General features: G+C 39.4%; 1 protein-coding gene across 3 annotated transcripts in view; it reads left to right on the forward strand.

The window, feature by feature from the left end:
* Positions 1-27,444, forward strand: part of cacna2d2 (calcium voltage-gated channel auxiliary subunit alpha2delta 2) — an 839,819-nt gene that overhangs the window by 633,996 nt on the left and 178,379 nt on the right. For all 3 annotated transcript variants that reach the window (XM_008105051.3, XM_008105052.3, XM_062973861.1), the window contains one exon: positions 25,634-25,765. In XM_008105051.3, coding sequence (XP_008103258.2) covers positions 25,634-25,765 — 132 coding nt within the window. The remainder of the gene's footprint in view (positions 1-25,633; positions 25,766-27,444) is intronic.

Consider the following 27,444-nt stretch of genomic DNA (forward strand, 5'->3'; position numbering starts at 1 on the left):
GGGAAAGGAGCGCGATACAAATAACGTTTTGATTTATTGATCCCTGGGCTAAGACTGGGCTAGTCATGGCCCAGTGACAGAAGGTGTTCGTGGACAGTCAAATGGAGCCAACTAAATGGAATAGGGAACTAGTTTAATTGTCAACTAAAGTTTGAAGTCAAAGGTTGGGCTGTTTGTTTTTTTTTATCAAGTAGTAGCTATATAGATTGAATGATAATATGACAGGAAAGGCATGGGTATAGCAGATTCCTAGATGCAGTTTATTTTTATTGCAGTCCAGAGTTATGATTTATTTTTGGCAAAAATCAAAAGTAGAGCTTGCACAAAGGACAAATGTGTGTGACTCTTTAATTGGAAAGAACCTTTGAAGTGTGTAAAAACAGCTGCTGCCCATCAGAAAGGCTCCACTGATCTTTGCTGAACTGTATGAACTGCTGTTAAGACAGAGGTCATAATGCCTTTAGCTTTCACCAGGACCCTATAGTGACACCGTAATAGCATAATGGTCCATTACACTAGCAGTTTTCCATATCTGTACACTGCACTAGGAAGCACGAAAGGCTGTGGCTTAATGTTTCCTGTTCCTTTTACATTTTGGTTCTTGGGAGGAGAGTCCATGGAGGAGTGACATGCTTCACTGTCAGTGCCATGGGAGAGGAAGTTGTCCAGGCGATAATTGTATTGCTTTGTCATTGTCTTACTAGTCTTTAAGGAAGAAGCTGCCATTACTTATTTCTTATTTTGCCTGTAGCCTTAATCTCTGCTGGAATAATTACACTGCTGGTGGTGCCAAAAAGATCCCAGCCTGTCTTCTAGGAACTGACTCAGAAAAGTATAAATTTGACTAAAGTCATTACAATCAACATGCTTGAATATATAGATCTTTTAGCCATATAAATGGATGCCCCTGTACCAGATTTCATGCTTTTACCACAAAATGCAGCATAAGTGGGCTAATCAGCCACATCAGAGATGGAGTTTGTGGGCTGAGCTGGCACTTTCTACTCAAGGGAAAGGAAAGAGGAATTGCTGGTCCAAATTACACTAACCTTGTGATGGTAGCAGTAGGAGTTCATTCATTAATTTATGAGATTTCTCACATGTGCCACTGGAAAACTTTCCTGTGAGTCTAAAATTGAACTGGCAAATCTCTCTAGAAAGAAACAAATTTCTCTCTTGTCTCCCAGCTGTGTATACTGAGGGGAGAAAAATGCTTTCTGGTTGAATGTTTTTGTGTAAATCACGTATCCTTTAACATGTCACTGTAACTGAAAATGTTAATGCAAAGCTTTACTCCAAATGTACTTTTTACACCTTCAAATCAGGCTGGCTTATCTGCTAAAAATATCCATCCCGTCTACATATCACTTAATGGAGACAAAATGGTTTATTCTGGATCTGTCTTAATCTGGGTATAGAGTAAAGTGTTTTCCTCCAAAATGAAAAAGTTCTAAAGAAGAGGGAACATGTTTATTTTGACACCTGTCATCTCCATGTACTGGATTCTTATTGTGATGAAAAAATTGTTGTCATGCACATTTGTAATGATCGTGCTAAAGATTTAGATGTAGTTTATACATGATATTTTGCAGAGATCAACAAGAATCCACTGGTAGTAGTTTATGTTAAAATTGCTGTATTGTGCTATGCTACACTATAATACTTTACCCTGTACTGCACTGCTCTATAAATTAATAGCCTTTGATGGCAATTTTTTAAAATATTGCAGCTGTTTTTAATATATTTTTGGATGCAGGATATATCTTTTTTTTAAATGCTTTACCTTACCACACACCATTTTATCAAAAACTCAATATATTATTAATCCAATTATTATTGAATTTTTATTAAGTATGGACAATGATGTTACAGCGAAATTTCTTCTCATGCTTTTGAATCAGTTTTATATCAGTTTTGAATGTTTATTAGAAGCCTTTGACACTTTTCTTATTGTTTACTATTGACTCCCCAAAGAAATTTTACTCAATTACATATTACAAAATAAAACATCCAGGCAAGTAGTGGGGAAGCTGTATATGGTGAAGCAGATCTGAGGTCATTTTTTGAATTAGAAGGCCCAGTTCCCATAAAAGCAGAACATACTTTTAAAGTGTTTTTATGATCCCCAGTTTTGCTGGCATATGGTTACATACCTCCTTTCCTCCAATTAGTTCAGAGTGGCCTAAATGGCTCCTCCTTCTCCCCACTTTTCGCCCTGACAATAACTACTTTGGGATGTAGGTGAACCTCAGAAAGGTATTGGCCCTTTGAATGTTGTGGCTCAGTGGGGTCTTGAACCTAGATCTTCTAAGGCCAAATCTAGCATTTTTAACTATTACACCTTACTAGCAAAGAGTTGTGGATAGATGGATCAGACTGAATGTTTTTAAGCCTGTTTTTGCTTTTAACAGCACCCTCCTGGCTGTGCTTGGACAGTTCTAAAGGCAAAACCTCCTTGAGATACTTGCTACTTTACCATGTACATAAAACTGAAAGTAAGTTATCTTAACATCAGGCTCCAACATAATAGAGAGGCATGCTGAAACCCTCCAAACTCCTTAAATCGGCATTTTTGCCCCTCCAAAAAAGAAGAATGGCTAGTTTTGAAAGAGTATCAATACATCTTTTAAATAGGTTGCAAGCCACTCCTCTTATTGTGAAACTTCAACAATCACTTTTTTTCAAAGCTAGATTTAAAATACTCACCACTCCCATTTTCCATTTTTTTTTTTTTGGTTTATTTGGCATTTTAGCATAAAGGCTCCAAAATTCAGAAATCTGTCTCTGGATACATTGTAGTTGCTTGTCCTAACTTAATGTGCCTGGCATTTACAGTAAATTTTCCAACATTGAGCTGCTCCTTCTTCTCCTGGCTTGATCTAGAAGGAAAGGTGGCAAATGTGAATATGTGAAGAATGCACTGCATTGCTTATGTCAAGGATGAGCTATTTGCAGCCCTCTGGATGTTGTTGGACTGCACTTCCAATAATCCCTAGCCAGGAAAGGTAATGATCCAGAAAATTGGGAGCTGGCATCCATCAACATCTAGAGCAGTGGTTCTCAACTTGTGGGTCCCCAGGTGTTTTGGCTTACAACTCCCAGAAATCCCAGCCAGTTTAACAGCTGTTAGGATTTCTGGGAGTTGAAAGCCAAAATATCTGGGGACTCACAGGTTGAGAACCACTGATCTAGAAAGTCTTCCCAGTCTGGCATTCATGAACTGAATCAGACCACAAGGACAGTGTCAACATAATATTGATAATTCAAAACAAGTAAAAAGAGATGTGCTTCAGGAGTTAAGCACTTGCTCATGACCAATTCTACATACATCCATAATGACATTTAAAGTGAGCCATTAGCAGGAACATAATTTAATTCTAATAGTATTGACTCATTAGTTGTAAATGTATTTATTTTTCAGATAAATATGTCAATTTAAATGAGCAGGTTGTGAAAAATGTTAATTTCATTGTTGTGGTTGGGGTAGGAAAAGAAGATAATAAAAACAACCTATATGCCTTGCCATTTCAGCATTTATTTCATTAGCGCTCAATTTCTTAATCCTGCAACTTGGCATTTATTTGGATGACCTTTGCAGTCAATCTAAGAAACCTAATTTTCTGCTTCTCTGTCTTGTAGGATAGGAATGCGCAGCCACTGCCAAACAGAAGTTGCTCTAAAGTCAATTGCACTCCCAAATTTTCTCAGAGTTTAGACCACCATCATATTAGACAGACATACACATCTCCAGGTAGACTTCGAATCTGTTGTGAGAACCTTGATGACTGTCTTTCACCAGCTGTAAGTTTGAAAATATCTGGAAAGTAGTAATCTCTTTCCATTCAAAGAAAGCCACAATATAATTACAGCAGAGTCTCACTTATCCAAGCTAAACGGGCCGGCAGAAGCTTGGATAAGCGAATATCTTGGATAATAAGAAGGGATTAAGGAAAAGCCTATTAAACATCAAATTAGGTTATGATTTTACAAATTAAGCACCAAAGCATCATGTTTTACAACAAATTTGACAGAAAAAGCAGTTCAATACACAGTAATGTTATGTAACTACTGTATTTACAAATTTAGCACCAAAATATCACGATATATTGAAAACATTGACTACAAAAATGGCTTGGATAATCCAGAAACTTGGATAAGCGAGGTTTGGATAAGTGAGACTCTACTGTATTCACAAAAGACATCTAAAATTTTTGCACCATTGTTTTTAGCACAGAAAACAAAAAATCATATATTGATATTTTGTGACCATCAAAAATCCACACCCAAAATAAATCTTCACCCTGTTAGGAAAGCAGTTGTGATCAGACCCCTATTTCAGAAAAAAGCAAAACAGGAGCTTTCTTTCAGCATTCTGCCTGGATACACTACAGCAAGAGTTAGGACATATTTTTCGTCATTCAAGAACCTAGCACTTGCCCCTTAACATTCAAATGCTGTAAACCATAACTGTTTAGAAAATTGAAAAGTCCTTGGATTTAACCCCCTAGAAAGTTTCATTAAGATTGATCGTGCATTTTTTGAGATATTAAATGTTTTAGCCTCCATTATATTCTTGATGCAACCTTAATTATTCTGGTGCTACTACGCCTGAATAATAATGTGAAATTTATACATTTTGACAGCAACACATTTTGAATGATAGTGCTTAAAGGAAAGCAGTCTGGGGTTTTTCCCCTTCTTTGACAAGAGCTGAAAAATACAAATTCTGTTACAGACCTTTAGAAATGAATAAAAATTCTTGATTTGGGAATGGTCATTGGCATATCTTTCAGCCAACATTTTGCCCCTGAAACATTTTTAAAGGAAAAGCAATGCAGGGGTGAGCTGGACCTGATGAGAAGTTTTCCTCCAAAAACTCAAACATTGTGCTTTTCTACATTTCTGTTTGCTGTAGTTTGCTATTCGACCTCTTAGTTCTTCTCAGTTTTTCTGTCTGCTTTTTTTTTGTCTGTTTTAAGCCTGACTTTTCCTGGTGGTCTGGACCAAAGAGAAGTGATGAGGGGAATGCAATGGCCACATGATTAAGTGTAGCTAATCCTATTTGGGGATGTGATATTGATGTCTCCAAATGGAAGTGAGGAAACATTACTTCCCTCTTGTTGTCAAACCACAGTGTCAACTCTCCATGCTGTGCTGTGCAGTTGCACTGTAGACTCACTCCTTGCTTTTGCAGTGCAACACAAGCAAAACAGACTATTGGCCTGGGTGCCTTTCAACAGAGATGCCTTCTGCAAACCTTTCAGTTACCTTTTAAGTCCCTGTTTCCAAAATCTACTGACATGGGACCCTTCTATGGGAAGCAGAAAAGTGGTCTTTCCACTCCCCGCTGCACAATTTGGCTACCCACATTTTCCTCAAGTTGAAAACATCCGCTCCACTTTCTTTGTTATCAGAGTAAGTTTGCTTCCATTATCCACCTAGAAGCTGTTGGTTTTCTAGCCCTTGAAAACTAGGTCAGCCAGCCAGACAACATTAAGGCTGCACTCTTCATTTATCTAGAAAGACAATCTAAGTAGTAGGATTAAATGAGGCTGAAAATCATGGGTATATCAGTCCATGCTGATGCTGTTCCTCATTAAACTTCATCTTGTTTCAGAAGGAAAGCACTTTTCCATCTAGGAGTCTGGCTCTTTTCAGGACCAAGGACAGCTCCTGCCTTTTCCCTGCCTCTCTTCACAAAGCAGCTATACCTTTATTAGACCAACTTTGAAGCATAAAATACATCATACAAGCTTTTGACGCTTCACTAACTTCTTCATCAGGCAAAGATGTTAAAAACCATGCAGGATTCCTCTGTCAAAAAACAATGTTTAAAATAATACAGGAGGAATCTATGGTTTTTAATATAATTTCCTGATGGACAAGCCAGTAAAGCTTTCAGGTGCTTGCATGGTGTCTCCTATTTACTTGGGTTTGTTGCAATGCACGCTCAATTTTGAGGTGGTCATTACCAAAAAATGGGTTCCACCCATTTTGTGCCCCTTACAAGCAGAAACCATGCCCGTCCGCTTGCAGTCTGGGCTTGGTAGGGGGGCACTGCTTCTCTTTGCCTTTCAGCAGATAATGATAACCATTTCCATTTTCTCTTTCTTGATATTGTTCTTCTCCATTTGCTTTAGAACTCACCTTGTCTTTGGTTAAAACCCACAGGAACCCAATTCATACTGTACCTTTTCTTTTCCTTTTGCTTGAAATATGTCGAGATGCAAATTAGAACAATGACAGCCAGGCACAAATGTCTGTCCCTATCCTAAGAGCCAATCTAAATATGTGGGGAAAGTGGCAAGCACGCCATTTCATCTATAAAATGTTTATTCCCATTGGGGAAAAGGTGCATGAATAAAGAGTGACAGAGCTGTGGTAAGCTTAACCCTTAACAGAATCTGAGTTTCTGCTCCAACCTTGATTTTTGTCCTGCTGTGTTTTAATTCTCTATCTTAAGTGTTGTGTATGATCACAGCTATGTTAAATTACATAGTAGAATTCTTACTTGTGCTTTCATTCTAATATGTAAAGGGGAAGGATTCGTGTGAAGTGGGGGGCTTCTCCTCTCCTTCCCAGCTGGAAAGAGGAGGGCCCACCAGGAAAGGATGGTGGGGGCTGAATTAATACAAGTATTATAAGTATTCTGGGATTTTGTATAGTATAGGAGGCTGAATGAGGCCAGCTGGGAAGCCACCGCTCCACCATCAGACCAAGGCCTGCAAGTTCACTAGTCTCGGCCTGATAAAAGGCATAAGCAAGATTTTGGCACATGATTGTAATACACCATTGAATGCAATTTGCATCTTTATTTTGGCTAAGCAATTTAACCAAAAAAGATGTGTATTGCATTAAAGGAAATATTTAATGCTTGGGAGGTGGTCCAAAAAGAGGTATCACTGCATTGTAGATTTTTGAGCTTTTTGTATATTGCTGCATGGCCAAAACAGCTACCTCTTCATATATTACCCATTCTCTGCCTTTTTCATTCCATTTGTCAAACAGAAGATGAAATACAGTAATCAAATTACTTGGAAGACTGAATTGGTTTATTTTGTTGTTAATTCTCAGTAGTTCCTGAATTTTTCAAAGAATAAAGATTTTGCAAACACCTTGTCTGCAAAGTCCCATTTGTAAATAAAGTTGATTCTCGGTATCCATGGATTCTACATCTGCAGATTCAACCAACCACAGAGTCAACCAACCATTTTTTTATTTTTCCCAAAAAAACAAATGTTATAATAAGAGATGTCATTTAACTATACCATAATATGTAACAGGACTTGAGCATCCATGTGTTTTAATAGCCATGGGGGAGGGGGGGTCCTGGAACCAAACCCCTGAGGATATCAAGGACCTATTGTACTTTTAGTGACATGGTTCTCAAACTTTCAGCTTCAGAATCTCTGACCTTTGACCGTCCTGACTAGGAAGTCTGGGAGTTGAGCTCCAAAATATCTGGAGAGCCAAATGTAAAGAATGTTAATAGCATGGGGCATGTTTTGCTGTGTTACAGTGTCCTACCATTGCAACCATATGACTGAGGACATGAGTCTTTTTGCACTTGTCATCTACCTTCTGTCATACAGGACTGTAATCACCAATTTGGTTCCAGCATTCATCTGTATACATCTCTGGTATATGCCCCCTGCTGTGGTGCCCAGAACTGGAAACAGTATTCTGGGTGAGATCTTACCAAAGCAGAGTAGAGTGATACTGTTACATCCTTGATCTAGACCAGTGGTGTCAAACTTGTGGCCCTCCAGGTGTTTTGAACTTCAGCTCCCAGAATTCCTTGCCATTGAGCAAGCTGGCTAGGACTTCTGGGAGTTGGAGTCTGAAACATCAGGAAGGCCACAAGTTTAAAATCTCTGATCTAAACCCTGGATTCCTATTGAAGGAGCCTAGAATTGCCTTGACATTTTAAGCTACTCTATTACGCTGACTTGTTTCTGTAACACTCATATTGATTCTTAGTAACTTCAGCCTTCCTTTCTAACTGGTGAATTATGTTTTCAGTAGTTATATTGCTAGGCTGAAGTAAGGCATTTAAGTAGGCACTGAATGAGAAAAGCTTCAAAGTGCTGAAAGTATTATTTAGATGTTATGTATTATTTATTATTTGTCAAGGATGGACAATCATGGTGTGTTCAGTGAGGAAGATGATTTATGCTCCTGGGCCCCCACAGTAGGATCCATGACATTATTTTGGACTGCTGTGTCACCTCAACATTGCAACTGGAAGTCAATTTTAGTTGTGAGTGGCAAGTTTGAGAGGTTTAAGGGAGTTGTAGAAGATGCAGAACTAAACTTAGTGCTCCAGGTATGATATGTCTGTTTTGTGAAGGTGTGAAATGCACCTGAATAAATTAAAATTTATTCTGACAGACAGTGGGTACCACTGAATAATTTTTGAACTTTGCCATGATTGTACCATATCAAGAAATACATATAATGTTCTGATGTAATGTAATCAGTTTGAATAACTTCAATTTAATGCTAATTTTGAATGGGCTTCCATAAAGAAAGCAACAATATTATCCTTTTTGATACTCTCACTTTCTAAAGCCAGACCTGTTTCAGGCTCACCCTTTTAAAATATCTCTTGATTCCCTGTTGTGAGTGGTAGGAAGCAGCAGTGGTTTTTTTGTAAAAGAAACACAACAGAGGTTGTCATGGAATTAAAATGAACAAATGGTTCCTCATGACTTGCTAACCCCGAGTTTGTATTCCACATTTCTGGTCCTCCACCTTCATCTGAGGATTTCAGCACTGAAGCAATGGAGGAGCACTATCGCTAGTTGGCATGCTAATTAAAACATTTAATATAACACCCTCTATAGTCACTCGTCACTACACACACAAATTGCATTTTATTTTATTTTTTATTTACAGTGCCAGTTTTAATTAAATCTGTAATCTTTTGCCAGGGAAGGGTGGAGAAGGAGGGTGTGGCCTGGACTCTTTGCTCTCCGTCCCGGGTGGAGCTTCTGGTTCAAGCTTTCCATACTAGATCTTTTTCTTGTGAGGTCCTTTCTGAGGGAAGGGGAAGAAGAATGGAAGAAAAGAGAAGGACAGTGTTGTGGAGAAAGGCTGAAAAAAATGTGTTTCCCGATAGGAAAACAGCTATTCAATAAAAGGACTTAGAATGTCAATTGAGGCAGGAGAGGTTTATTGTCTTGCTCTTCTCATATACAGTAGAGTCTCACTTATCCAACATAAACGGGCCGGCAGAACGTTGGATAAGCGAATATGTTGGATAATAAGGAGGGATTAAGGATAAGCCTATTAAACATCAAATTAAGTTATGATTTTACAAATTAAGCACCAAAACATCATGTTAGACAACAAATTTGGCAGAAAAAGTAGTTCAATACGCAGTAATGCTATGTAGTAATTACTGTATTTATGAATTTAGCACCAAAATATCATGATATATTGAAAACATTGACTACAAAAATGCGTTGGATAATCCAGAACGTTGGATAAGCGAGTGTTGGATAAGTGAGACTCTACTGTATTTTCAATGAAATGAGGACTGAGGTAGTAGATAACTAAGAACAGGCAGCTGTGTGTTTTAAAAAGGTTAGTTGAAATGGAAACAAGTGAATCAAGTGATGTTTCCTAAGAGTTCTCTTTTCTGGGGAAGGTGGGAAGACATCTGCCTATGCATCTACATGCAAGGTTGTCTCCCCACCCAATGTTTTCTCCATCTACTCTTCTTGAATTAACTACTGTCAAGAGCATTTGACTCTGTTAGCAATTTGTATAAGTGTGGTTCTCTGGGAAGAAAATGCAGTGTCTCCCAAGTGATTGTTCTTGGGGAATTAGAACTAGATTTATTCATAGGTTTTTTACTCCCTTTAAAGTAGCAACATTCTAAATTATTCTGAAATTCTGGTCATATTTGACATAAAGGATTTAAAGCTGCTTTCTCTAATATGGCCACCCTCCAAGTAGGCTGCATGTCCACCATTCCCAACATTTGTGGTGCTGGCTTGAGATGTTTTCTGTGGCTGTTATTTGGCATAAATTCAACTTTAATTTTTCTCAAAATCAAGAAACCTCCAAAAACCTTTATTATCAATTGCCCCATTAAGGTCTTGCAGACTTCAGACAGTAACGTCCCTGGTTGTATCCATCCTTGTGTAATGTGATCTCTCTCTTTTACTACTGCTTCCCACTTTACTGAATGATCATCTTTTCCAATGGGTCGTGTCATTTCATGTGCCCAAAATATAATAGCTTCACTTGAGTCATCTTGGCTTCTAGTTAATGTTCAGGCTGTGTTTCTTCTTGAATACATTCATTTGTCCTTTTGTTAATCTGTGGGTTCCCTAGAAGTTATTACCAGCACCGCATTTCTACTGTACTGATTTTCTTCCTGTCAGTTTTCTTCACTGTCCAGTTTATAAAACCACAAGTCCTAGGATGACAGACATTGTAGTCCTGCCCATTGAGCAGGTACCCAATTGGGCTTAATGGAATTAGAAAATTTTATCCATAACTCTGTGCATTGCTGGGTTGCCTTGGGGATTTTCTTCAGGCAAAGAATTGTCAGGGAGCATTGGAACCTGATCATTGTTTTTTTGCCCAGCTAAATTTGAGGGTATTTAAAAGTATGTCTGTATGTTATTAAATGTATGGCCAAGTCACAAAAGGAGACAGCAATCAAAAGCCAAGCAGCAAACAAAATACTATAAAAACATTCAACTGCAAAATATGACACACAAAATACAGGATACAAGAACACTAAATGAACACAAAAAATACTAATATAATAAAAGGTATTACACAGGCATTAAAAGGTAAAATATACAAATAATACCAATATATATTCAATATGCTGTCACACCATGCTGCAGTTGGTTAGTCTGAATTACAAGCCATTTGGCTGTTCGTAATCTGAGTGAGTAGCATTTTCTTCTGACTCTTTATTCATTCTGCTTTAAGGCAATTTTAGAAGGATTTTTCCATCATTCCCAAAAGTATTACAAAAGAAAAAATGTCAAAATATGCAATATAATGTGTGTGGTGTGATGACTGAACCCAAAAGGGTGCTCACCAATGCCTCCTCTTCATCCTAGAGAGATGTGACCAGTGGGCTGACACAGGGTTCTGTCCTGGGCCCAGTGCAGTTCAACATCTTTATCAATGAATTGGACAATGGAATAGAAGCCATGTTTATCAAATTTGCAGAAGGCACCAAATTGGGAGGGATAACCAGTACCCCAGAGGACAGCATCAGAATCCAAAATTACCTAAACCAGTGGTTCTCAACCTGTGGGTCCCCAGATGTTTTGGCCTTCAACTCCCTGAAATCCTAACAGCTGTTAAACTGGCTGGGATTTCTGGGAGTTGTAGGCCAAAACTTAGACTAGAAACTAACAAAATGAATTTCAATAGGGTCAAATGTATGGTACTACACTTTGGCCAAAATAAAAATGAAATGCACAGCTATCGGGCTGGTGACACCTGGTTTGAAAACAGTCCATGTGAAAGGGATTTAGTATTTTTAGTAGACCACAAGCTGAACATGAGTCAACAGTGTTCCTAGCAGTAAGAGCTATTTGGTAGTGGAAGATGCTGCCTTGGAGTAGGGTGGAGTCTCCTTCTCTGGAAGTTTTTGAGCAGAGGTTGGTTGGATGGCCATTGGTCATGGGTGCTTTGATTTGGCTGAGAGTTGGACTGGATAGCCCTTGCAGTCTCTTCCAATTCTATGATTCTATGTTCTAACAGTGTTTTTGTGTTCATTTGGTGTTTTTGATGCCTGGGTTTTGTGTACCATGATTTTGTAATTATGTACTTTATAGCATTTTCATAAATCTATTTCCAAACATCTAACAAGACTTTTTGTCAGGGGCAAGTAAGTCTTCTGGATATGGAGACAATCAACAAACCAATAGATGAAGGTTCAACAATTTTATTAACTTAGTAAGCAAGATCTCTAGAGGTTATAAAAGCAATTTCTATATTTTAGATGTTACAAAGACAATTCTCATAAGTAAAGCAAATTAAACCTGAAAAGCAAACTCGTTGGATAAGCGAGTGTTGGATAAGTGAGACTCTACTGTATTTTCAATGAAATGAGGACTGAGGTAGTAGATAACTAAGAACAGGCAGCTGTGTGTTTTAAAAAGGTTAGTTGAAATGGAAACAAGTGAATCAAGTGATGTTTCCTAAGAGTTCTCTTTTCTGGGGAAGGTGGGAAGACATCTGCCTATGCATCTACATGCAAGGTTGTCTCCCCACCCAATGTTTTCTCCATCTACTCTTCTTGAATTAACTACTGTCAAGAGCATTTGACTCTGTTAGCAATTTGTATAAGTGTGGTTCTCTGGGAAGAAAATGCAGTGTCTCCCAAGTGATTGTTCTTGGGGAATTAGAACTAGATTTATTCATAGGTTTTTTACTCCCTTTAAAGTAGCAACATTCTAAATTATTCTGAAATTCTGGTCATATTTGACATAAAGGATTTAAAGCTGCTTTCTCTAATATGGCCACCCTCCAAGTAGGCTGCATGTCCACCATTCCCAACATTTGTGGTGCTGGCTTGAGATGTTTTCTGTGGCTGTTATTTGGCATAAATTCAACTTTAATTTTTCTCAAAATCAAGAAACCTCCAAAAACCTTTATTATCAATTGCCCCATTAAGGTCTTGCAGACTTCAGACAGTAACGTCCCTGGTTGTATCCATCCTTGTGTAATGTGATCTCTCTCTTTTACTACTGCTTCCCACTTTACTGAATGATCATCTTTTCCAATGGGTCGTGTCATTTCATGTGCCCAAAATATAATAGCTTCACTTGAGTCATCTTGGCTTCTAGTTAATGTTCAGGCTGTGTTTCTTCTTGAATACATTCATTTGTCCTTTTGTTAATCTGTGGGTTCCCTAGAAGTTATTACCAGCACCGCATTTCTACTGTACTGATTTTCTTCCTGTCAGTTTTCTTCACTGTCCAGTTTATAAAACCACAAGTCCTAGGATGACAGACATTGTAGTCCTGCCCATTGAGCAGGTACCCAATTGGGCTTAATGGAATTAGAAAATTTTATCCATAACTCTGTGCATTGCTGGGTTGCCTTGGGGATTTTCTTCAGGCAAAGAATTGTCAGGGAGCATTGGAACCTGATCATTGTTTTTTTGCCCAGCTAAATTTGAGGGTATTTAAAAGTATGTCTGTATGTTATTAAATGTATGGCCAAGTCACAAAAGGAGACAGCAATCAAAAGCCAAGCAGCAAACAAAATACTATAAAAACATTCAACTGCAAAATATGACACACAAAATACAGGATACAAGAACACTAAATGAACACAAAAAATACTAATATAATAAAAGGTATTACACAGGCATTAAAAGGTAAAATATACAAATAATACCAATATATATTCAATATGCTGTCACACCATGCTGCAGTTGGTTAGTCTGAATTACAAGCCATTTGGCTGTTCGTAATCTGAGTGAGTAGCATTTTCTTCTGACTCTTTATTCATTCTGCTTTAAGGCAATTTTAGAAGGATTTTTCCATCATTCCCAAAAGTATTACAAAAGAAAAAATGTCAAAATATGCAATATAATGTGTGTGGTGTGATGACTGAACCCAAAAGGGTGCTCACCAATGCCTCCTCTTCATCCTAGAGAGATGTGACCAGTGGGCTGACACAGGGTTCTGTCCTGGGCCCAGTGCAGTTCAACATCTTTATCAATGAATTGGACAATGGAATAGAAGCCATGTTTATCAAATTTGCAGAAGGCACCAAATTGGGAGGGATAACCAGTACCCCAGAGGACAGCATCAGAATCCAAAATTACCTAAACCAGTGGTTCTCAACCTGTGGGTCCCCAGATGTTTTGGCCTTCAACTCCCTGAAATCCTAACAGCTGTTAAACTGGCTGGGATTTCTGGGAGTTGTAGGCCAAAACTTAGACTAGAAACTAACAAAATGAATTTCAATAGGGTCAAATGTATGGTACTACACTTTGGCCAAAATAAAAATGAAATGCACAGCTATCGGGCTGGTGACACCTGGTTTGAAAACAGTCCATGTGAAAGGGATTTAGTATTTTTAGTAGACCACAAGCTGAACATGAGTCAACAGTGTTCCTAGCAGTAAGAGCTATTTGGTAGTGGAAGATGCTGCCTTGGAGTAGGGTGGAGTCTCCTTCTCTGGAAGTTTTTGAGCAGAGGTTGGTTGGATGGCCATTGGTCATGGGTGCTTTGATTTGGCTGAGAGTTGGACTGGATAGCCCTTGCAGTCTCTTCCAATTCTATGATTCTATGTTCTAACAGTGTTTTTGTGTTCATTTGGTGTTTTTGATGCCTGGGTTTTGTGTACCATGATTTTGTAATTATGTACTTTATAGCATTTTCATAAATCTATTTCCAAACATCTAACAAGACTTTTTGTCAGGGGCAAGTAAGTCTTCTGGATATGGAGACAATCAACAAACCAATAGATGAAGGTTCAACAATTTTATTAACTTAGTAAGCAAGATCTCTAGAGGTTATAAAAGCAATTTCTATATTTTAGATGTTACAAAGACAATTCTCATAAGTAAAGCAAATTAAACCTGAAAAGCAAACTCTCATCAGGTGATAGAAACCCTGGAGAAGTAACTCTCTCTGGCTAGTGTGATACAGCTTTCATATCACCTCTGAATCTTATCTTCCTCAAGCTAAACATACCAACTCCCTAAGCCAGTGGTTCTCAACCTGGGGTCCCCAGATGTTTTTGGCCTTCAACTACCAGAAATCCTAACAGCTGGTAAACTGGCTGGGATTTCTGGGAGTTGTCGGCCAAAAACATCTGAGGACCCCAGGTTGAGAACCACTGCTCTAGTCTGAACCAAGTTCCTTGGGGCATGTCTACAGGGCTTTATACAGGGTGAGTCCCTTTAACAAGATATCCAAAATCTGAAATACCCCAAAAGCCAAAGCTTTTTGCTGTTAGCTGCCCTCTTGAGTTTTTCCTCAGGTAGCCCTGATGGGGAAAGAAAAGAGGGGGAAGGAGGAAAGACTCCTCTTACACAATGCCCATGTAAAAAGCAAACGTCATGGATGTTTCCATACTCAGCTTCTGCCCAGCCAATGGTGAAATGCAGCAAAGCAAGTGCCCTAGAAATGGCTGTGAGGGCAAGCACAGAGTGACCCCATTGGCTACTGGAGGGAGAATTTTTGCCCCCCTTCCTGACTACTTTGCTAAAAGGACAGTGATGATGACTCTTAAGGACAAACCCAGCAAACATTGGACATTTTACTAACCCTCTTATCTCCATCCCTCTTTCATTATGTATATGCAAATACAGGAATTGCAAAAATTTGGAGGGGAAATCCCAAAACCTTCTGGTCCCCAGCATTTTGGATATGAGGGTCTGAATCTATATAGGCTAAAGGTCCTTTTGACCAGTATTTCCTTATACCTCCAGTTACTCATTCATGCCTTTATTTGATACATTCTAACAAGTTAATTAATGGTACTGTCTTACTCACTAACATGCTATGTTTAACTGGGCTAGACAGAATTGCAAGAAATTCCCTGCCTGCCTTACTGGGCAGAGCAGTTGAGGGGCAGGCTCTTCCCTCCACCCACCATCTTTGTCCTGTGGCTCAACTCTCCTCTCTCCCAGTTGCCCCTGTGCCTTGTGCCCCTGGCTGGGAGGGCAGAAAACAAGAGCCCATCAAATGGACCCTTCCCTCCAGCCCACCTGCCCTGCATAAAAGCAGGCCTTGAATGCTCCCCAGCTCAGTTGCCCTCAAGCTCTCTTACAATTGGTACTGATGCCACTCTTTCTCTCAGGGTTGTACCAGCCTTACATAAAAGCTAAAATTAATGCTGTATAGGCTTCTGTCAGCAATAGTTATAGCCAAGTGGTCAGCATGATGGATTAACTGACACATGTCAACCCAATCCCCCTAATTCAATATTCCCTTGGTGCATTGCCACTACATATGAATATCCAGGCTTCTTTGGTTCTGCTGTGGTACCTGAATTATATTAAGTGGTGTTATGAATTTGGGCTAAAACACCAAGGGTTAATCTCGCTTCCTGGAGTCTTTCCTCATTTTTTGCGTGCCTCAAAAGATATATGACATACTATAAAGTCAGATCACTTTGTTATCTCCCATTAAACAAGCACTCAATAAATTTGCTTCATCTCATGAAAGCAGCCATTTTGCTTTGTTTTCCCTGTGGAAAGCTTGTGCATAGTAAGATAGAGTCAAAGCAAAAAATCATACTAAGTACAGTTGATAACCCTAGGATGTGTGTGTATTTCACTGGGAAACAGCCTCTGAGATAGTGGCAGATTAAATTATATGCTCAAAGTTGGCTCTGTCAGCAAAAAGACAATACCCTCTTCTCAATGTAATGCATTAGTTCTGCAAAAATGATTGAGGACCAGACGCCAAAGAGAAGGGAACTGATTGTACAAGGCAAACTCACTGTCAGCATGAGATTCATCTGTAAGTCAATAAAAATATATGGAGGCTATTAAGGTAAAAAACACAGTTTTAAAAACTAGAGTCAATCATATTTCTAAGGCCAGAGAAAAAGAATGTAATGTGTAATGCTGCCTAGAGTTCATGCCTCCACAGATGTCGATTTGATGCCTCCTGTGTGTGGTCGCCCTTGTTATTTTGGAGACCTGCTACCTAGTAAACTCCTTGCACCATTGTCTTCATTATAGGTTAGATACCAATATCCTGGAGCTTCCTTTAATAGACAAGTTCTCCATAGGATGGTCAGATCTGGACCTTAACAACTGTCAGCACTATTGAATATATTGAATATATAAAATGAATATATAACCGGCAGGCCCGTAGCCAGGATTTTGATTTGGGGGGGGGGGGGGGCACGGCTGAGTCTGAGTGAGAGAGGATCTACCCTAGCAAACCTTTTGTATCGTTATCCCAATATCCCCATGCATTTGGGATATATTGAGCATGGTGATCAGATCATGATAATAATAAACAAAACAGTTTAAATAATAAATGTAAGGCCTTCTCGCAGACCACCCTGAGAATTTCAGGGGGGGGGGGCTGAAGCCCCTCAAGCCCCCGATAAGATGCCAAGGCTTCCAAGCAGGGGAGGGGAAGTATCTTGTTTCTAAGAGGCTAACAGCAAGGGAGCTTTTTTCTATACATATATCCCCCACCCACATTTGCTAAGGTTAGAGGCACAAAACCACCACATAAGTGAAAAAGTATGAAAGAAATGTGTGTGGGGGGGGGGGGGGAGAGACCATCTCTCTAGGGGCCTCATCACAAAGGCTTCGCCAAGAAAGGAGAGGGGCAGCAGGGCAAATCTGTTGACCTCACGCCCAGCCTCCGCTCGGAGACACTTTTCCCATCACATGGGGTAAGCGTCACCCTCCTGACAAGGCCCTATGCTGACCCTGTGCTGACTCCATGGGGGCTCCATTGGAGCTCTGTTGGAGCCAGCACAACATGGGAAGCTTCCTGTGTTGCGGGGAAAGCACCCAGTGATGCCTTTGCCCCAATTGTGGGTGGGCTTTCTGCCAGAAGTCACACAACGTTGTGTGATGGCTGGTGTGGGGCTCTTTCCATTAGATGGGGTGAAAACATCCTAGCACACTAAATTCCCCCATCTGATGAGGTCCTTTTAAAGGAATCTCTAGGTCTCCCAATGCAACTCTGGGGTCAATGTCTACCAGAAAGTGATCAAAGTCTAAAGATCCCTCAAGAGGCCATATTAATCAAATCCACAAAAAATAAACCCACAAAATTTGGAGGGGTTTCTTCTATTTGAATATTCAACTTATTTCCTCTTAAGCCTCAGCTGCTTCAGACATTGTTCAAACACAAGAGAGAGGAATCAGGGGTATGGGTGGGAAACTATATAGCAATCCATAGACATGATGAGATTATCTGCAACCTCTGAATGAGAGTGTTCAAATATCAGGTAGAGGATATTGTGGATAGTTGTGAAGAGATTTCACTGCTATGATTCAATGATGTGGAATACTGGAATTATAGTTTGATGTGGCACATTCTCTTTGACATAGAATGCTAAATAGAATGCTAAAGAATATGTGAAACTACAATTCCCATAATTCCATAGCCATGGCAGTTAAAGTGCTGTCAAATTGCATACATTTTACAGTGTAGATGCACCCTTAGAGTTCCTTTGAAGTATGCTGATCATTGATAGGGTATATTCTCTACACCATCTGAACAATGCCACAGCTGCCTTCAAAAAGGTTCTGGACCACATGCCCCATACGTTTTCTCATTTTTATCGCCCTTCTCCTTGAAGGATCGCCTCATGATCCTCCAAGGAGAAGGGAAAATGGAATAGGGCAAGGTAATCCTGGAAAGGGCTTTATGCTTCTGATTTCGTCTGAATTCCCTTCATGCAATCCTTCGAATAAGGCTCTACAGGTTGCAAGACTGTTATCTTTGATCAATGGAATAGGATCAGATTCCTGATTAGGAATAACTTTTGACAGATTATCAAGATTTACCATTTCAGGGATGGCGAGGGCTAATTCTCCACACTTGAAATACAACAGTAGTCTGCTAATATTGGAGGTGAAAAGTGTAATCCAGGATAGGAATTCACATCAGTCCCTGAACAAGTAAAATATATTTTTGTTCAGGATGTAGAAAACAGATAAATTAGCATTAGGGTTATATAGTAATTCTTACAAGAATGTCTATTCTACATGAAAGAAATGTGCCTCTGGAAGGATGTTATTTATTTGTAGGAGTTTTAAAAGGTACCTGACAGTGTAGTGCTGGTAACCTAATATTAACAGGTTTATCATCAAATCCTGCCCATAGGCAAAACTCTACAGTTGTTGAGGGAAATGAAGCACAAAGGCCACACATATTTGAGAATGCAACACAAGATGTGCTAAGGCTCTTTTCAAAGACTCTTTGCCCCTGCAGAAGATTTCAGTCATTATTAAAGGTGCTCTGTAGGCTTGAAGCCAAGTGCTCCAGGGAATTGCAATACATTTCTTACAAATCCCAATCATGTAAAAGAGAGTCCTCTACAGAGTAAATTTCCCATCAACTGTGACTTACCATTGACAGATCTGTCTGACGTCTTCTATAGAGTCTGCTACAGAAATTATTGCACATACATGGCTCAGCAGGAAGCATCTACATTCAGTTCTAATTCATAGAAGCAAACCTACATGTGCAATGCACACATGCTGCCTCTTTAGTTGTGCATTTAAGTGTGCAGTGTTGGCACGTTTCATTGCAACACATTCATTGCAACACAACACATTACATTACCATTCAACACACAGACCTCATATTCATCCATGTTTAACTAAACATGCAAAGATCTATGCCATACAACCCCTATGAAGTGTCTTGATCAATAGGTATCTCTTTAAAAAAACATTTTCAGTCAATCAGTATTATACTGTAAGTAGCCTCCATGCAGAAAATAAAGTGAACAAATTATATTATTCATCTTTCCAGACCCAAATCAGATATTCAAGAATCCAGATAAACAGAAGTTGTATATATAAAATAGCTCTCTCTCTCTCTCTCTCTCTCTCTCTATATATATATATATATATATATATATATGTGTGTGTGTGTGTGTGTGTGTGTGTGTGTGTGTGTGTGTGTAATCACATATATGCTTCTAGAACAGTTATAGAAATAGTGTAGCCTTCCAAATGGATTGCAACACTAAGCAGCCCTAGCCAAAATGTCCCCTTTTTTGTGTCAGGAGCAACTTGAGAAACTGCAAGTTGCTTCTGGTGTGAGGGTATTGGCTGTCTGCAAGGATGTTGCCCAGGGGACGCCCAGAAGTTCTGATGTTTTTACCATCCTTGTGGAAGGTTTCTCTCATCTCCCCACATGGAGCTGGAGCTGGAGCTGATAGAGGGAGCTTATCCAAGCTCTCTCCGGGTTGGATTCGAACTGCCAACCTTCAGGCCAGCAACCCAACCTTCAAGTCCTGCTGGCACAAGGATTTAACCCACTGCACCCCTGGAGGCTCCTAGAATGTCCAGTGACAGGATTGTTGAAGGTTGTAGATTTACAACATCTGGAGAGTCATCTGATTCCCAACCCTACACTAGAGCTTCCTCTTTTGCAGGGGTACAGATCGATATTTCTGCTTCTTGTTAGACTTCAATATCAAAGTAAATGTGGGATCTTCCAGCCTTACAGAGTTGACCTCCCGGTGAAATGTCACTGCTTGAGATGAAGGGCAAGATTATATCTCTTTCCCAGTCTGCATATCAAAGTTGGGGACACTCAGTGTTGACTACCACTTTAACACTTGTAATGATATAGCATTTTCTAACACACCTGAAGCAGTAATCTAGTTTGGGCATCTCAAAAAGTTTCAATGGCCTACACAACTCCATCCCAAAGGAACCATTGTAGATTTCACAAGGAACATCCAAGAGGCAAACACTGCTACTCACTACACAGCCTCTTCCAGCAAAAGCAGCCCCTTCACTTTGGCAGCAATAGTGCTGGTTCCAGCAGCTTGGCAGTTTGGTTTTAGTTGCTATGTGGCTGATAGTAAAGAGAGCCATCTGGACCTAACTTTGGGCTATCTGACCATTGGCTTGCAGGCTGAGTGTGGAAGCCAAGTTCTTGGAGAAATTACTTTTTGGACCACAATCCTCAGAATAATCCTAGCCAGTAGAGTCATGATCGGAATTGTAGTCTCCCGAAGTAATTTCCCCAAAGTCTCCTTCCTTCACCTCTTGGCACAATGCTGCATTGGATGGAATTTCCATAGCTCATCGAATTTGAGTTAAGCCTGAACAGTCATGTATTGCAAAGATTCTGCCTTGCAGGGTTTGTAAAAAATATCTTAAAACATTGTTTGGCTGCAAAGTTAAAAAAAAAAAAAGGCTCTACACTCTACCTGCAAGCATTTCCACCAAAAATCTAACTCAAATATGATATTAAATATGACAACAGAAATACTCAGTCTCACTACCTGTCTTGAAACATGTGGTGATTGTCATCATGATCAAAAGAAAAATAGGTTTGTTTGGGGTTTTGGTTTTTTTAAAGAAAGAGTGATGTGATTCATTTGTCAGCAGGCCAAGTGTGTGATCTACATTGCTTCCTTGGGGATTCGATTAAAGGGCAATAAGGATAACAGAATTCAAGAGAAGAGAGATTGCTGGAGGAGAAATTTCCAAAAGAGCTAAATATATACCAAAGATCATGCACTCTTTCTCAAAGTACATAGTCATTTGTTTCAGCCACATAAGGCCAATTCAGACCCAAAGAAGCATGGTTTTCATGTTTTTCAGTGAGAACAAACATGGCATCCTGTAAGGAAAGATTGTGCCTTCAGCCCAAAGGTATGTGGGTTCTCCAGTTTTACAAATTAAGCACCAAAACATCATGCTTTAAAACAAATCGACAGAAAAAGGAATTCAATACACAGTAATGTTATGTAGTAATTACTGTATTCACAAATTTAGCACAATGTATTGAAAACATTGACTACATAAACATTGACTACTAAAAGGCAGACTGCATTGGATAATACAGAATGTTGGATAAGCGAAGGTTGGATAAGCAAGACTCTACTGTATATGCAGTCAGAAGTGTATCACAGAATTGTTCTTTGCAACGACAACAATGAAAAGTCAGAGAGAGGAGGAAGAAGAGGAATCTATTACGTCCATGGTAGTCTCCCAGGTGTCAAATTCTCAAGGAGGCAGATTGGAGTGAAGCCACACACTGCATGTAAATGCTTGCAACCCCATGCACGTAAAACTCCTACAGCTAAGTAGCTAGTTTTCTAGATGTGTACAAGAATTGTATCAGGCAGCCATCACATTCTCTATAAATCCATCCTCTTGACAGCACTGACATTTGAAAGTGCCTGGCCCTAAAAGCATTGTCATTATTCGTGATCCCAGCAGCTTTTGTTTTGTTTTAAAGGTGTTTTATTGTTGATTTGGTTACACTCTCAGCCTGTGAGGTCAGCATCTTTTGGATGAACTCTTTCATAGCATCTGCTTCAGTAAGATATATATCGGTATATTAAAGGTCCGCAGCTCTTATTACATAGAAATGATGCTTTCTAAAGTGGAGGGTATTTCTTATCCACTCAGTTTTCTCAAAGCTTCCATGACTTGGTGTGAGTAGTGATACTCGATCTAGCCATTTGTCGGGGGTGCTTTGAATGTGATTTTCCTGCTTCTTGGCAGGGGGTTGGACTGGATGGTCTATGAGGTCAAGACAAGAGAGCCTTGTTGTTGCTGCCTTGTTTTGATTTGTGCATGACGGTGGGCTTATGAAATAACCAGTCAGCCAATCAAACATTGTGTTTGTCTCTGACCTTGGAAAGAATGCTTTTTGGACTGCAGCTATTAGAATTCCTCTATTGCCATTATGACTGAAGGATTCTGGGAGTTATAGTACCCCAAAAAGTCCCCCCCCCCCAAAAAAAACCTTTTGATTTATTTGCAGGTTAATTCATGTTGTATCAAATTAGATAGATCTGGTCTTCAGTTTGAAAAGTTTTGTTCATTTCTATATCATGAACTTTTCTGTGCTGCTTTTCCACATGGGAGTCCCTCGAATGACTTTCAAACCTGTAATTTTACAACTATTTTGAAAGAAGTAACTGAGCAGTTAAAAATTCAATCATATGCAAATCGAAGATTAGACAGCATCAAGGTACACCTAAAAAAAAATTAAGCTGCAGTCTTGCACATGCTTCTTGTCTTACTTGATGGGAGAGGAGGATCTAAATGAGGTAGCATATTGACTCCATAGAGAGGACTCATATAAGGAGACTTCCCACTTTAAGTGTTAGATTTAATGGCTTCTTTCCTAAATTGCTCCTGCATTTGAGATGGTGTGAAATGACCACTTATCCCAGCTTTGCATGAAGTGACTCTTTCCCACTCATCCCATTCTCCCAACACTGTTTGTGGCTCTGCTATTCTGGTTTAAAGTCCCATTTCCAAGCTATTGCTGAATTGGACAGCACGCCATGGTTGGGCACACTCAGAGATCACCACATACCACATCATGAGTAGTCTAATGAGCATTTCCATGCTTTATGGGAACATTCTGTTAGAAGCTTTGTGAAATCTCTTCTTTGTCATTTCAAAAACACTGAAGAGAGAAGGTCAAACCCTTCCCCTGTTCTGTAGGGAGAGTGTGATTTCATCTGTGCATGCAAAGAGGTGCCTTTGCGATCTCAGAAATGAAACATAGTCAGCTTCTAGGAAAGCCAGAGGGAAAGACTGATATAGATGCATAAGGACATCTAGGAAATCGGGCCAGAGTTTGCACACATAATAGCTCAAGCATAACAGTGTTGTTAACAGGATGCCAGGAAAGACTTATTTTGTCTGCACTGTGGGCATTTGGAAAGATAGCTGGGATCGAAGATCTAATACTATTGTGTCAACAAAGATGCAGAATCATATCTTTTGTTCGTAATCTTGGACATCACTCTGAGCTACCTAAGCACACTCTGGCATATTCCTCTTTGATACCTTCAGCCTGCCTATTACCTGCCTCTGAACCTACCTATATATTCTATTTTTATTGACAATTAAATGATTAAAATTCATCTGCCATCTCTTGCCAAAACCTGTCAGATGGATTTATGGGCTATTCTTAGAAAGCTCTGCAGTCCTCCCCTGAAGAAGGGCAACATGGGATTTTCATAGAATGAATATGAAAAAATGGACAAGGATTGGATCATCAATGGAACCGAGACCCAACAAATGCCATAGCTAGGCCAGAAAATAAAATTGGACATACACACCCCACTGTGCCCCCTCCTCCATTTGAGGTAGCAGCTTTCCAGGAATTTCTCAGCAGGATTCTCCCCTTGAGCACTGTTATTTGAGGCTCTTGAGGGGAGGGGAGATCAGTGGAGAGAACCTTTTTTAGAAACAGAATGAACAAGCTGCCAGCGACAAGTAACCAAATGCCTGTTCTTCCACATATACTTTAAATCTTGGCCCCAGCTGATTAATCACAGTCAGGCTGCTCTGAGCTTATGACTTTCCTTAATAGCTGAATAATTTAAAACCTCTGTTTGCTGGCATCTTAATTGCTTTTGCATTAGACGCAGGGGCCACCGTGAATGCTGAATGGGACTCACTAGGTGCGCTCTCTCTCTCTCTCTCTCGCTCTCTCTCTCTCTCGCTCTCTCTCTCTCTCTCCCAATCTCTCTCTCTCTCTCATTTGATGCCACATAGAATAGGTTTATCTGGGGGGAGGGGGGTTGATCATGGTTTCTAAAGGAGGAGTAGGCAATTTATTTTGCATTGGCTCTGGGTGGCCAGAGGGACAAATGCACTTCATGGTGCGCTAACTCATATTCTTCAGAAGCCTTTAATAGTATTTTAGCTTCAAATGAAATTTTAATACACACAAGTGTTGGGTGTCTCTGTGGCTGGCTGTAAAACCATGGGATGCCTTGACACTTGCACAAAGAAACTGTACCTGTACTCTCACATGATTTAAAGGTAGAGCCCAACATGGGTGGTAGAACAAAGTTCATAAATGTAATAATTGGTGCAAGTCACACGTAGAGTCCCTATTCATTTCTCTGTTTGTATAAAACACTGCTTATGGCCAAAGTACAGTAATTTTGCACAATGGATCTAATTATGTTGGCCAGCCTTCCCCAGTCTGATGCCATCAAACAATGATGGGTATTGCCGTCCAACATATCTGGAGAAGGTTGTGGCCACGAGCTGTGCTAGAACTGATTCTTATATTTGTCTCAAAATATTTTCTACATGGATTTGTATTTAGTCTAGTGAAAAGACAGACAGCTTTAAGATATTTCTTTGTGCTATTATATATACTACATGTCTCCCCTATTCATGGGCTGTGTTGTTGTTATGTGCCTTCAAGTTGATAAGTTAGAGGTTTCACATTGAGTTCCTCTGAGGCTCAGAAGGTGTGTCTTGCTCAAGGTCCCCAGTGAGTTTCCATGGTAGATTTGGACCAGCACCTCTTCTGATACTTAGATCAATACCCCACTCTGACTTTATGCTACCACTATGCCACTAGACTCTGTTCCGGATGTAATTAATCATTTTTCACTACTGCAAAGGAATCCTCTAGGTATTTTGGTCATATACACACCATGGTAGATTATATCAATTGATTTAATAGCATGATAGTAACATTAGAGTTGCCCTTATTGCTGGCTTTCTAACAATGGAACAACACTTTTTAATTTCAACAGGCATCTGTGGTTCTGATATGTATTCTTTGCTACTCTGTGTTTCAATTATTTTTAAATTCATGTTTTAGATTGCTGCTGTTTTTATATGCTCACATTTGATTTTTAGATGATTTTATATTAGTCACTATAGAACTTTTGTTGTATATATTACTGTTGTTAACCAGAAACAAGATATGAATGAAGTAAGCCATTTATTCAGGAATGGTCAGGAAGACAACAGATACGTTCTCTGGGAGGCCCTTTACAGTGATAAATCCAATATCATTGAGCACATAAAGAATGTTGACTGTTGTAAATTAAAATTAAGATTTCAATGCCTTTGTGTCCTTTGTATTTTGTCATGAATTTTTTTAAATGGCAGATAATGATGACATCTACATTTTCATCTCCAAGTCCTCCATACATTCAACTTTCCCTCCTCTGCCTTTTGCAGCCACTGTCATCCTCAATGAGCTAAACTGGACTGAAGCCTTGGAAGATGTATTTGTTGAAAACCGGAAAGAAGACCCATCATTGCTATGGCAGGTCTTCGGAAGTGCCACAGGTGTGACCCGCTTCTACCCAGGTTAGTGCCATGCTAAAGTAAATGAAAAAAAATATCCTTTTTTAAATGTGAGCAGTGACTCCATATTCAAATTCTATAATGTAGAAGATAACGGGGTACCTAATATAATACATATTGGACTAGGATTCTTTGGAATTGGCAATAATGAGACTGGATGTTTTCTTTTCTTTTAAAATATATATATTAGTAACACAAAGTTTCTTATACATAAATCTACATAAAACAAAAGGCAAAACAACCATGTATAATGAATGACCTCTGTCAAAAGTTGCTATAGAATTGCCCTAGAGTGGTATCATATCTGGGAATGTACTAAATTTTCCAGGATGGCTCAGTAGTAACTCCTCGTGGAAGTATACCATAAAATTGCTTGGAGTGCCCTCAAAAATCCTAAATAGGATATATTTTGCCAGATCCAGGTAAGTGAAACCATGAGTACTATTCCCACATCTATGGGCAAGCAATTCTTTCCCTGCCTTATTTAAGAATGCTGCTCTGAGCTATCGTTGCTTTGATCCTGATGCAGAGCCATCTTCTCTAGGTTGTGCCCATACCTTGGGAAGTCTGACTTGGCCGTGATGGTCCATGCTCTTGCTACATCCCATTTAGATTACTGCAATATGCTCTACGTGGGGTTGCCTTTGAAGACGGCCCAGAAGCTCCAGCTAGTACAACAGGCAGCAGCCAGACTTAGAACTGGATCGGTGTACAGAGAGCATACTACTCCTCTGTTGCGTCAGTTCCACTGGCTGCCAATATGCTACCGAACGCAATTCAAAGTGCTGGTCTTGACTTATAAAGCCCTAAAGGGTTCTGGTCCAACTTACCTGTCTGAATGTATCTCCTCCTATGAGCCTATTAGAACTTTAAGATCATCTGAGGAGGCCCTGCTCTCGGTGCCATCTGCCTCACAAGCGCGGCTGGTGGGGACGAGAGACAGGGCCTTCTCAGTGGTGGCTCCTCTGCTGTGGAACTCCCTCCCCAGTGGCATCTGGTAGGCTCTATCCCTTCTGGGTTTTAGAAAGAAACTAAAGACCTGGCTATGTGCCCAAGCATTTAACAAATACGTTTTTACGGCTTCAACATGGTCTGGATTAAGGATTATGCACAAGGTCTTTGGACGAATGGATTTATGCATTTCATATGTTTTAAGTTTTATATACTGTCTCATATGTTTTAATGCTTAATGTAAATTGTTTTTAATTGCTTTATGTTTTATTGGATTATATTGTTGTTTTATTGGCCTCGAATTTTGCCAGGTCTGTAAGCCGCCTTAGGTCCCTTTGGGTGAGAAAGGTGGGATAGAAATGACGTAAATAAATAAATAAATAACTAGTACTAGCTATTCAGTTAGGATTAATAAAAGCCAGCTGTTAAGAAGACCCAATTATAACCGAGGGTAAGAGAGTTCAAAAGGAGCAAATTAAAGACTTTCTGTATATATTTCAGATTTCAATATTAATGTCAAAAATACGTAGTATGATTTTACATAGGATTTGTGCTACATTAGAACAGTAAAGACACTTAAGTAAAATAAACATTAAATTTTAAATAACCAAAAAATAAAATAAGGTGTAAACACTAAGCTAATTTTATTGTGAAATTATAAAAACAAGCCTCAAGAAAATTTGGCATAACACTAGTGTATTTATCACTCCTTTTTTAACACTATATTTTTT

This window comes from Anolis carolinensis, chromosome 2, assembly GCF_035594765.1.
Source record: "Anolis carolinensis isolate JA03-04 chromosome 2, rAnoCar3.1.pri, whole genome shotgun sequence".
NCBI classification, from domain to species: Eukaryota; Metazoa; Chordata; class Lepidosauria; order Squamata; family Dactyloidae; genus Anolis; species Anolis carolinensis.